The 12192-nt window shown below is 40.2% G+C and overlaps 1 protein-coding gene and 1 non-coding gene across 4 annotated transcripts in view; both read left to right on the forward strand.

Annotated features, from left to right (window-relative positions):
* Window positions 1-12192, forward strand: part of plekhg2 (pleckstrin homology domain containing, family G (with RhoGef domain) member 2) — a 152654-nt gene that overhangs the window by 23414 nt on the left and 117048 nt on the right. For all 3 annotated transcript variants that reach the window (XM_041801527.1, XM_041801536.1, XM_041801545.1), the window contains exon 2: window positions 3059-3136. In XM_041801527.1, the coding sequence (XP_041657461.1) occupies window positions 3088-3136 (49 nt within the window). In that variant the 5' untranslated portion in view covers window positions 3059-3087. The remainder of the gene's footprint in view (window positions 1-3058; window positions 3137-12192) is intronic.
* trnar-ucu lies at window positions 430-521 on the forward strand. Its single transcript is given in 2 exon segments — window positions 430-466; window positions 486-521. It is a non-coding gene; the product is annotated as a tRNA-Arg (tRNA).

Below are 12192 nucleotides of genomic sequence, written 5' to 3' on the forward strand. Positions count from 1 at the left end.
GGGGCTAGACAAAGTGAGTCTGAAGCGGATGCACCTGGAAATACCTCTGTAGGTGATGCCTGCATACTTAGACACAGAGACTTACACTTCAGTTTAGTTTTTTGAACCGTATTTTCAACATCTAAGCCCTTACACTGTAGTTTTCTAATAATGGTCAAAAAGTGAAAATCTTTTACTTAACAGTTTTATCTCCAGGAATCAGAACTATTTTTAAGTTATGCATAAAAATGGCCAAATATAAACCTTTTAATTTAATCAATCAAAACAGAGATTTTTGTCTAAGTAACACAAAAATTGGAGAATCAAATTATTCTGGTCTGGACTTCAATAGACCAGTTTATTATGGCACAACTTGTTTGTGGTAGAAGTTATTCAGCAATAATTTCATCAGTCATCTGATTTCTTATCAATTAATTTGTACATAGAAAGGGCTCTGTGGCGCAATGGATAGCGCGTTGGACTTCTAGGCAAGGTAGTAGCAAGATATTCAGAGGTTGTGGGTTCGAGTCCCACCAGAGTTAATGTTTATACAGTCTGTATGCACCAGCTGGGTTCATATACACAGACTGTCAGGGGAAAACAAGACTCAAGTGTGGGTGCTTAGGGGAGACAGAACATGCAAGACAGAAAGGCAAGTAATTACCAACTAAAAATAGTAAATGATGAAAAACCTAACCTCAAAAAGCTTGACTTGATGTGACACAAAAGGGAAAGCAAATCTGAAAAACTGTGTTTGGTAAAGTCTGGCCAGTCAAATGTTGCCCATTAGCTCTTTGCTAGTAAGCAAGTTGTCAGGAGTTTTCTAGTAAATTTCTTTAGACCCAATCATCTCCTTTGTGCACTTTTAGGTTGGAACAGATAAACAAAGCAATCCTCGCATTTAAAGTCTTAATGAAAGATAATGATCAGCCTTGGCATGCTAATGACAGCCAATTACAGCAGGGCTCAAAAGATGGAAACAACAAATGCCCAGCCTCTAACAAGGCAAATAGACAGTCATAGATAATGATTTTGGGTGGACACCTGGGTTGGCCAGTAAAATTTTATGGAGCTAGCCCAACAACCAACCCACCAACCAACCAACCGACCAACCAACCAGCCAGCCAAATTGCTAGCCTGACAACCAACCAGCCAACCAACTATCCATTGAACTAACAACCAACCAACCAACCAACCAACTGAACAGCTAGCCTAACAACCAACCAACAAACAGCAAGCCTGATAACCAACCAACCAGCCAACTAACCAATGGACTAACAAACAACCAACCAACCAGCCAAACTGCAAACCCAACAAACGTCCAACCAACCTGCCAGCCAGCAAATGAACCAACCATCTGAACAGCTAGCCCAATAACCAACCAACCAGCCAACCAACCAACCATTCAAACAGCTAGCCCAACAACCAACCAACCAACCAACTAAAAAACCAACCAACCAAACTGCTAGCCCAACAACCAAACAACCACCCAACTAGCCATCTACCCAACAATCATTTTACCAGCCAATCAAACGACTGACTAAACAAATAGCTTGGCCAACAAACTTACCAACCAGCCACCTAACCAGCCAACCAACCAACCAACCAACCAACCAACCAACCAACCATCCAACCAGCCCGCCAGCCAGCCAGCCAGCCAGCTAGCCAGCCAACTAGCCAACCAACCAACCAACCCACCAACCAAACAAACCAACCAACCAACCAACCAGCCAGCCAGCCAGCCAATCAACCAATCAACCAACCAACCAACCAACCAACCAACCAACCAACCAGCCAACCAGGGCAGGTCTAGTTAGTTAGGTTCAAACATCCTCTGACTTTTTCACTGAGCTGTCATTCTATTTTAAAGTGAAACGAGAGATAAAGGAGCATTGGTAAACTTATGTTACATCACTGTGGTTGCAGGAAGCTGGTGACGTGGATTAACCAAGTGTGCTGAAAGGGACAAAAAGCATTAGAATAATCATGGTTAAAAAATGAGTGACCTAATCCCTATCAATCCTGACAGCCCTTAGTGTTGATAATAATGTAGAGTTTCATGTTCTGTATATAGTCTGGTGTTTGTTGTCTTCATCAACAGCCAACAGCAGGGTTCACCAACATTTCCATGGTAACAACTAACCCCATCAACTAGAAATGCTGCTATGACACACTGGGATTGTGGGTAATGTAGTTCTTGTCCTTTGAGATTGGTAATATGATAAACATTTCTTGTCTTCAAACAATTCTGATATTTGAATTAATTTCCCTTGCAGGAGCATGAACCATTTTTAACTCTCAGTTAGTTTGTGGTCAGTCTACTTTGGATGTTTATGGCTAATAATCCATAATGATCCACTGGAGAGAAAATGACAGAGACTTTTGTCTCTGAAGCCACACTGATGAGCTGTTGAGGAGTTATTTACCACTCAGAAAGGAAAAATAAACTCCCTAAAATGACTGCAGTCATCAACACGTAGTTTAGTGTACAGTGAAGGGATTTCAACCTGCAACCCGCAAACCTGCTCTGCATCTGACTCCTATTACCAACTCCCTTGACTCCCCCCTACTCCCCACTACTGCCTCTACATCCCCCTCACCTCCTTACCCCCTCCCTGTCTGACCCACATCTCTCAGTCATCCTGCAGACAGCTGCAGGAACACTCGTTTGGATGTACAATGGACTAATTGGGTCAATCTGTTTGACTGTTTCAATGACTTTGTAGGAGGCCGTTATCCTCCTGTAGACACACAAACTACACACATAACTACACACGCACACACAGCAGTTCAGAGAAGAGACCACATACTTGTCTCCCAGCCAAACATTACATATGTCCTCACTCTTTTCACACAAGAAAGGAGAGAATTCTTTCATACAGCCCTCCTCCTCTCTGCTGTTAAATGAAGATGTGTTAAGGTTTCTTCCTTTGGCCTCTTTGTGTGAAAAGTCTCTTTGAACCACTTTGATGAGGAGACTCTGTAAAAAGAAATAAAGAGAAACAGCAGAGGAAAGCCCTGAGATGTTCAGACAGACTGTCGGTGTTTAAGCTAACGGGAGTTTTCTCATCTTTTCTAGGTTTCTACTTCCTGTGACATCATCACACCATGCCTGAGGGGTCACGGAGAGGCAGTCAGAGATCGCCTAGCAACACAGGTAGGGGGCGGAGCCTAAAATTTTTAGTAGGTTAGCAGAAGACAGCTTTGTTTTCCCTGTGTCAGATTTACAGTCCAAGACATGACAGAGTGTCTGTCCAATTATCACGAGCCATGTGATGATACTTGAGGGGGAGAGGGTGGGGCTAGATGACATCTGATTGAAGACTGTAAACAAATGTACTGTATTTACTGTACTGGACGGTTCTTGTTTGTATATCCTGCTGTCATGATGGTTGATATGATAGCTTAATGCTAATGAAAATTACTCACTGGATTACTGCTGTTATTGAAACATTTCTGCTTTTTCTGTCTGTCCTGGTACTCCCTCTGTTACACATCACAAAGGCAGGGATGGATGGATAGGTTATGGGTTGATTATAGAAGTTTAAAGGATGGATGGATGGCTGGAATCCAGTCCAATCCACTTTATTTATATAGCACATTTTATAAACTGAATGTGTCCAAAGTGCTGCACAAAACATCATTAAAAACAAAACAATTGTTCTACCAGAGCTCAAGATAAAACCAATAAAACCAAGGGAATATATTAAAACAATAGATAGTAGCTAAAAACAAACAAACAAACAATAAATATAAATACAAAATATTAAAAAGGATAAAAAACAGTAGAATAAAATAGAATAATAAAAGACACAGGGGACCACACAACTCATGCGGTGTTAAAAGCTAAAGAATAAAAATGGCTCTCAAGACGAGACTTAAAACACTCCACTGTGGGGGCTGTTCGGACGTGGGGGGGGCAGAGCATTCCATAGTTTAGGGCCGACCACAGAAAATGCCTGTTCCCCTCTGGTTTAAAGTCTCGTCCTAGGGACCACGCGCTGGAGCTGGCCCTCGGACCTCAAAGTGCGTGCTGGTGTGTAAATTTGGATGAGGTCTGAGATATACTGTGGGGCCAGTCCATTCAAAGTTTTCAAAACAAACAATAAAATCTTAAAGTCAAGTCTAAAATTAACAGGAAGCCAGTGCAAAGATGCAAGAATTGGGGTGACATGTTCACGTTTTTTGGTTCCTGTTAAAAGTTGTGCTGCAGAGTTCTGGACTAACTGTAAGCGTGAAAGTGCGTTATGCGAGATGCCGGTATAAAGTGCATTACAGTAGTCCAGGCGAGAAGAAATAAAAGCGTGCATGACTTGCTCAAAGTGCTTAAAAGATAAAAACGGCTTAACTTTTGATAAAAGACGGAGGTGATAAAAGCCTGATTTAACGACTGTGCTGATCTGTTTGTTGAGTTTAAAATCACTGTCCATGGTGGCGCCAAGGTTGGCTGCAAAGGGTTGAACGTTGTCTCTGAGGGGGCCCATGGATGGATGGATGGATGGATGGATGGATGGATGGATGGATGAATAGATTAGAGATGAATGGGCCGATTATAAAAAAATACAGGATGGATGAGAGATGTTGAATGGATAGAGAATTAAAGATTGATGGATGGATCGATAATAGATTATAGATGATTCATTGATAGATGGATGGATTGTAGGTTGTAGATAGATGGAATAACTGAATGGATGGTAGTTTACAGATTGATGGCCGGATTATAGATGATCAAAGAATGGATGAATTGATCATGGATGATGATAATGGATCCATAGATTGAGTATGGATCCATCAGTTGATGGATGAAATATGGATTGATGGTGAATAGGTGATTTATAGATAGGTCATAGTTGAATGGATGGACAGAATAAAAATGAATGAATGAATGGATGGATGGTTGGCTAAATTGATGAGGTACGTATAACTTATGGATGGATGGTTGGAACGATTGATTTTTGGATTGGAAAACTCCTTAAAGAAAAGTATATACAGTGCTTAACAAATTTATTAGACCACCACCCAAAGTAAGGTTTATGCCACAGCTGCCCTAAATTAACAGCATTGGTAATTACCAAAATCATTTTTTATGTTTCTGCAATGGTTAATACACCAATATGTAGAAGATCTTTAACCCAAATGATATTTTTAATGCTAAAATATAATTATTATTGTTATCCATGAATTTTCAAATTTACTTATTTACAAATGAACTGAAAAAAATAGTAAAGCACATTAATATTTCTTGATTAATATGTCAAATTATAGTTATTTACTTGCATTCCTGAACAGCAAAATGAGTTTTAGTAGTTGAATGTTATGCTTGATTGATTTCTGACTTCTCAGAGAAGCCCAGTGAGCCGGCTCAAATTTGGGTATAAAAAGGTGAATTCAGTTTGAAATTCTTCATTCCTGTTCAAAACAGTAAAACGTGGAGAGCTGACTGAAAATGAAAGAGTCTGCATTAAAGCACTTCATGATGCTGGATGGTCTCTGAGACAAATAGGGAAAGACATAAAGTGTTCTCACAGTGTGGTCAAGTATGCTTTGGAGTCAACTGCCCAGACTGGTACTTACAAAATGCACCAAGGAAGAGGCAGGAAACCAAAGTTAACTGAAGCAGATGTCAGACACCTCAAGATTTGAAGTACTAGAGACAGAAGGAAGACCACTGCTGATCTTCAGGCAGAGATGAATGCTTCTATATCAGAGTCTGAGAAAGTCTCCAGAATGACCATAAGCACAAACTGATGGAACAAGGCTTAAAGGGAAGAACAGCTTCTAAGAAGCCATTTTTGAGGCCTGCAAACATCCAGAAATGCCTTGGATTTGCCAGGGAGCACAAACACTGGACTGTTGATGACTGGAAGAAGGTACTCTGGACGGACGAGTCCAAGTTTGAACTCTTCGGTCACCATCGTCGTGTTTATGTCCGCAGAAAAGCTGGAGAACATTTTGATGCCAGATGCATTGCACCCACAGTGAAACACAGTGGAGATTCCATTATGGTATGGGGTTCCATTTGTGGATACGGCGTAGGTAAATGAGTGAAAATGGACAGTATCATGAACAAGAACGTGTACCACAACATCTTAGTGCATCATGGAATCCCTTCTGGACTGAATCTGATTGGTCGTGGGTTCATATACCAACAAGACAATGACCCCAAGCATACTTCAAAGCTGTGCAGAGACTATTTGACCAAGAAAAAGGAATCTGGAGTACTGGAACTGATGGACTGGCCAAGTCAAAGTCCGGATTTGAATCCTATTGAACAAATTCAAAGATTGATGGCACAAAAGTTTCATCTGAAGCAAGTCTGTGGGAACAGATAGAGACTATCTGGAACTTCATAACAAAAGAAACTCTGGAAAAGTCCATAAAAACAATGCTAGCAAGAATGCAAGCTGTTATCAAGGCCAAAGGAGGCCATACAAAATATGAAGTTTTTGGTTATTATGTGTGAAAAAGGACTAATTAGTTGTTTCAGTTAGTTATTTGCCAAATAAATAACAATTACAATTTTAGTTTTAAACAGGTTTTTGAAAGATTTCTAAAATACTGATGTTTTCTAGTTTTTATGACAGGTGGTCTAATACATTTGTTAAACACTGTACATTTATGAGTATTATTTAAAGTAATAGATGAGCTTTTAATGTAGTTAATTAAAAAAATCAAAGGTTATATTCAACCCAAACCAAGCAAGAGGAAGAGGGGGTGTGATAAATTCATCTTAAAATTCATTAAATTTCTCAGACACTTCTTTTTTAAATTTCACATGCTGGTAGATTTTTTTCTGATTATTTTTGACTTCAAATGTCCAACAGGAGGAAAAATTAAAAGTAGAGCTTTGTAGGACTCAGTCAGCCGTTCACTGTAAACTTTAGTTTGTTGTGTATTTTCCCATGAAGCTGCAGCACATTGAAAGTTATTTTAACCAGACTTATTTCTGTTTAAAGTCTCGACTTTCTCTGAGCTGTGACTTCCTGTTAGCAAACCAGAGAGAGGCTGAGCACAACGACCGGCTATTACACACAGACTCACATAGAGGCCCAGTAATGGTGTGTAATTACACTGGGCCACCATGCTGTTTAGCTGCTCGGCTGTTATATTGGCTTCCATAGTTAGCATTTACAAACACACAGTCATGAAAACACTCCACTGCAATTATCCTACAGGCTACATATTTGTACACAAACACATGCACACAGCGCAGACTCACAGCATTGATTGTAACTTTCACTGTGTGCAGGAAGTTGTATGGTTTGTGGCGATAAAGTGTAGTGCTGAACAATGTTACAGCCTCAACACACACACGCAAATACACACTCACACACACAATAAAATGCCACAGCAGATCTGGTGATTATAAGTGTAGAAAAGAATGAGGCAGAAAATAGAGAGAACGCCCAAGATAAGGCTGCAGAAAAACGACACCGTGAACGATGGAGGAGGAGGAGAGGGGAAAGAGAAGGACATTTTTAGCTGTTCTTGTCTGTGATTGGTCAGCTTTAGAAGCCTCTCTGCTCTTATTACTCTGATAATAAACAGAAAAAAGAAACAGGCAACAAACTAGACGGGCTGTTTGGACTGAAAACAGGAAATAGAAATACTCTGGAAGAGGGCAGTAAAGTTAAAACCGTTTTAAAAAGGCCAGAATAAAGTTTACAGTGTATAAAACAGCAAACTCTTTCTCCTTACAGCACAACTGTAAACAATTTCCAATCTAGACTTCAGATTTTTAGTCCAACTATAAATTTGAATAAATGTGTTATTGCGCTGATAAACAGGAACGCTCAAGAAATAAAATAAAAAAAAAACACTTGCCATCACAACCTGCCTCAAGTCATGAGCAAGGTTATTACAGTAAAAGGAAGGGTAGTGTTAGTTCACGCAGGAAATGGTAATCATACGCCCAGCCGTGATCAGCTGACGGCCAGCTGATCCCAATTATCGTCTCCTAGCTCCCACAGCCAATCACAGCTCTTTCTCTCAACACAGTGGCGTATTTAAATACGAGTACTTGTCACTAATCCATGCATGCATTAATGCAGACACACCACACTGCTGCTGCTGTTGGCAAAGCTGAACCTCCTCCACCCCAGCCTCGTCATTTAAAGCATAAATGATGTTGCACCCTCATTCAGATTCATGCTACTATGGATTCATTGCTTTTAACTAATTTAACTGTATTCAGTATGCATTTTTAATAATGCATCCATCCATATGATGGTTTAAAAGCATCCTGCTTGACTAAAACAGGGAGCATCTTCTGAGCAGAGCCTTCTCCACCAAGTAAAACTGCAAATAATCTGGCAGTAAGATAATTACATGTATGGCAAGAGTGTTCTGGAATGAACTGAAACTAACTAAATAACTCAAACTGAAATGCAAAAACCATTTCACTGAACTGAAACTACAGTCATGTGCATACAGTTCAGGCATGTATTGTGCGAAGGATTCATCACGGGGACCGCTGTACCACAACCCAGGGCTGGAGTTGATGGGGGGCAGAGTAAAGCTCAACATGTCAACATAAATGTTGCTCAGCAGCCAAGGTCAAGCTCGACGGCATCTCTTGTCTGGGCATTTTCATACTTGGTTATACTCCTGGAGACGGTTTTTGGGCCCTTGGGACATCCACAGCCAACAAGGGGCTTGTGTTCCAATTTTTTCAACGTACTCTTGGCACTTTCACAGACAGAAATGAATGGACTTACACATGTGGAAACGAGGGGTGGCGGATGGATGGGACAGAATATGAGACGTCATAAAAAGATCTAGAGCGTAGATTTCAAAGTGTTCAGTGTGACCCTGGTCTCCCCTACTCCTGGAGTAAACACGCTGTAAAAACAATGATGCTAAATTAGATTGTCGAAGGGAGTTCACTGGAGGCACTAATGTAAACACAAGGAAACTCTGAGGGTGGGTGTGAGTGAGTGTTTTCATGCTTTCAGATTCCAGCTCAGTTCTTTAAAGGGGTCAAAGGTCAGGGGGACAGACGGTAACATCAGTGTGCTGTACTGTAAACCATGATGAGAGAGGAGCCTTCTCCCATCTCTTTATCTCTGCAAACATGCACACCCGACCAACAGACGGCCATCACAGGCCAAAACCATGGTTTTATCTCTGTGATTACTTTAATTCTGTCCTATTCTATGTTGAACACAAGAACAATTTTGTAAAAAAAAAAAGTAGCCTGAGATAAGTAAATATATTAAAATTTTCCCCAGATCAGTCCAAGAAAAATAGCCTTACCTTTAACAAAGCATTAGCTGAATAAGCTCTCTGGCCTGTCTAACACTGCAGAGAAATTCAGCTAAAACCGTGGAGTCACTTCTGTAAACCTGTGCCATCATCAGTAGCAGTGTGTTTGTTTATTCAGAGTGAGTCTAAAGGAGCTGACCAAAGAAACCAAAGCCTCTGATCATCCCAACGTCAAACACTCTTCACTGTGTTTCTCTCAGAGTCTCTGATGCGGTCGGCCAATCGCCGTCTCTATCTAAACTCCTCTTCATCTTCTTCGCCACTCGCTCTGCCTCGTTGGAGTTCCTGGATGTGAGTGTTTGCGGGGTTTTCCTTCAATCTGCTGAGTGATCCTCTGACCGGACGCCTGCATGGATGACACTGCATGGACATGTGTATTCTGGTGATTGTAAACAGCTGACATCAGTTTTAAACAGCCCATGTCTACTTAGATTAACAATGGTATAATTGTATTTATATTATTCAAATCAACATTTGACCTGATAATAAACATCATTTATTGATTTTTTTCCTAAACCTTTAAATTGCATTGTAGTTGCCACCCCCCCATGTTTTTTATGTTAAAAATACTAAAATGAATTATTAAATTCAGTATAAATGCAAACTTGTTTTACTTTAACGGTGTTATTTCAGCCTTGCTAGATTCATTTCCAGTGTGTGGTTTTCCCTCTTACAACAAGGATATCCAGTTTGCATTTATGAAAAAAATTTTTTTTGTGTTTTAGATCAGATTGATAGATTTGATAGATACTTTACACCGTGATCCAAATTATTATGCAAATTGGATTTTAGTGAAACATTCAAGTTTTTGTTTTTCAGTGAAACTCATGGATGGTGCTGTGTCTCAGGGCTCTGTGGATCACTGAAATCAATCTCAGACACCTGTGATCATTAGTTTGCCAGGTGTGCCCAATTAAAGGAAAATTACTTAAGAAGGACATTCCACATTATTAAGAAGGCCACAGGTTTCAGCAATATGGAGAAAGAAAGGATCTCTGCTGCTGAAATGCCTCAAATAGTGCAATGCCTTGGATAAGGTACAAAAACATCAGATATTTCAGGAAAACTTGAGGGTAATCATCATACTGTAAAGAAATGTGTGTCTGATTCAGAGCACAGACAGGTTCGTGCAGATAAAGGCATAATGAGGAAGGTTTCTGACCGACAAATTCATGGGATTAAGAGAGCAGCTAATAAAATGCCATTACAAAGCAGCAAACAGGTATTTGAAGCTGCTGGTGCCTCTGGAGTCCCACCAACCTCAAGGTGTAGGATCCTCCAGAGGCTTTCAGTCATGTATAAACCTACTATTCAGCCCCCCTAACCAATGCTCACAAGCAGAAATGGTTGAAGTGAGCCCAGAAATACATGAAGACTCATTTTCAACTGCAGTCTTGTTTACTGATGAGTGCTGGGGAACCCTGGATGGTCCAGATGGAGGAGCAGTGGATGGCCAACATATCCCAACAAGGCTGTGACGTCAGCAAGGAGGGGACGGATGTCATGTTTATGCCTGGAATCATGGGGAGAGAGCTGGTAGGCCCCTTTAGGGAACTCATGGTGTGTTGTGGAATGTTTTTGACGGCTTTAAAGCTTTAAAAGGTTTAGAAATGTCTCCAACTAGAAAAGCACTCAGAGAGCGCAGACCTCTGCCATTAGCCCTGTCTCCCAATAGTACAGAATCCTATAAAAAATTCCTGGATCCAGATGGTGATCCAGATCACTTCCAAAATCTAATCAGTTCTTCCTTATGCCATTTCTGACATTTCCTGAAAATTTCATCAAAATCTGTCCATGACTTTTTGAGTTATGTTGCTAACAAACTAACAAACCCTGCTGATCACATAACCTCCTTGGTGGTGGTAATAAACAGCTGATAGAAAGACTGTTTTAGTAATTTCTATTGAAAAATGCACATGTTGGCTTGTTGTTGTGAGAGATTAAATAACACTGTTAGACACAGCTCTGCCTGTTGTTGCTCTAACAGGCTGTGATTTGTTCTTTTCTAAGAAACGTCGCTGCAGAAGCTTCAGTGTGTTGCATCACCATCGAACACATAATGACAGCAAGGAACTGCTCTCTTATTACTGTAATTACACTCACTGGAATTTACTCCACCTATAGTTTCAGAGTATGTGTTTAAAGGGGAATTCCACCTTAAAAATGTACTCACAGCTTGGAGCTGTGAAATCTTTTAGGAACAGAGGCACAGATCCAGAATCACTCTGAATGGTTTGATCTTCTAGGATGGAGAGTTGAAGTTTGTTACATCTCCATACTTGATATAGCCAGGTCTGCAGGTGTTATGTTTTCATTTTGTTATTGTGAGAACATTATCTCAAGATCTAATTGAGGAATGCTCTCTCAAAGGATGAACTGGAAACATTTTTGAGGACGCTTGTGCTCCTTTTCTTCCCAAACTCTCCCTTCAGTCAACTCTACATCAATCTGCAGCCTCTGAGAACAGCCTGGTCTTTTAGCAGTGGCCTTCCATGGCTTACCCTCCTTGTGAAGGAGGTGAATGATTGTCCTCTGGACTTTTCTCCTGTCAGCAATAGGGCTGAATGATTTGCAAAAATAATTTAACTGCAATTTTTCCCCCCAGTATTGATATGCAATTTTTAGGTTTCTCATCTTGTATACTTTTCAACAAATTCAAGCAATAAATCATTCTACACCGCTTTCCATATTATTAAGCAAATGACATTTTTCTCTTATTTTCCTAAATATTAAAGCAAATCATAATGATAACCGTTATTTTTAAAAAAATAAAATCCTCAAAATGCACTGTTCCACATTATTATGCAGGCCACAGGTTTCAGCATTATGGGAAAGAAAAAGGATCTCTGCTGCCGAAAAGCCTCAAATAGTGCAATATCTTGGAGAAGGTATGAAAACATTCGATATTTCATGAAAACTTAAGGGTGATCATCGTACTGTAAAGAAATT

The sequence above is a fragment of the Cheilinus undulatus genome, linkage group 2, assembly GCF_018320785.1.
Source record: "Cheilinus undulatus linkage group 2, ASM1832078v1, whole genome shotgun sequence".
Taxonomy (NCBI): domain Eukaryota; kingdom Metazoa; phylum Chordata; class Actinopteri; order Labriformes; family Labridae; genus Cheilinus; species Cheilinus undulatus.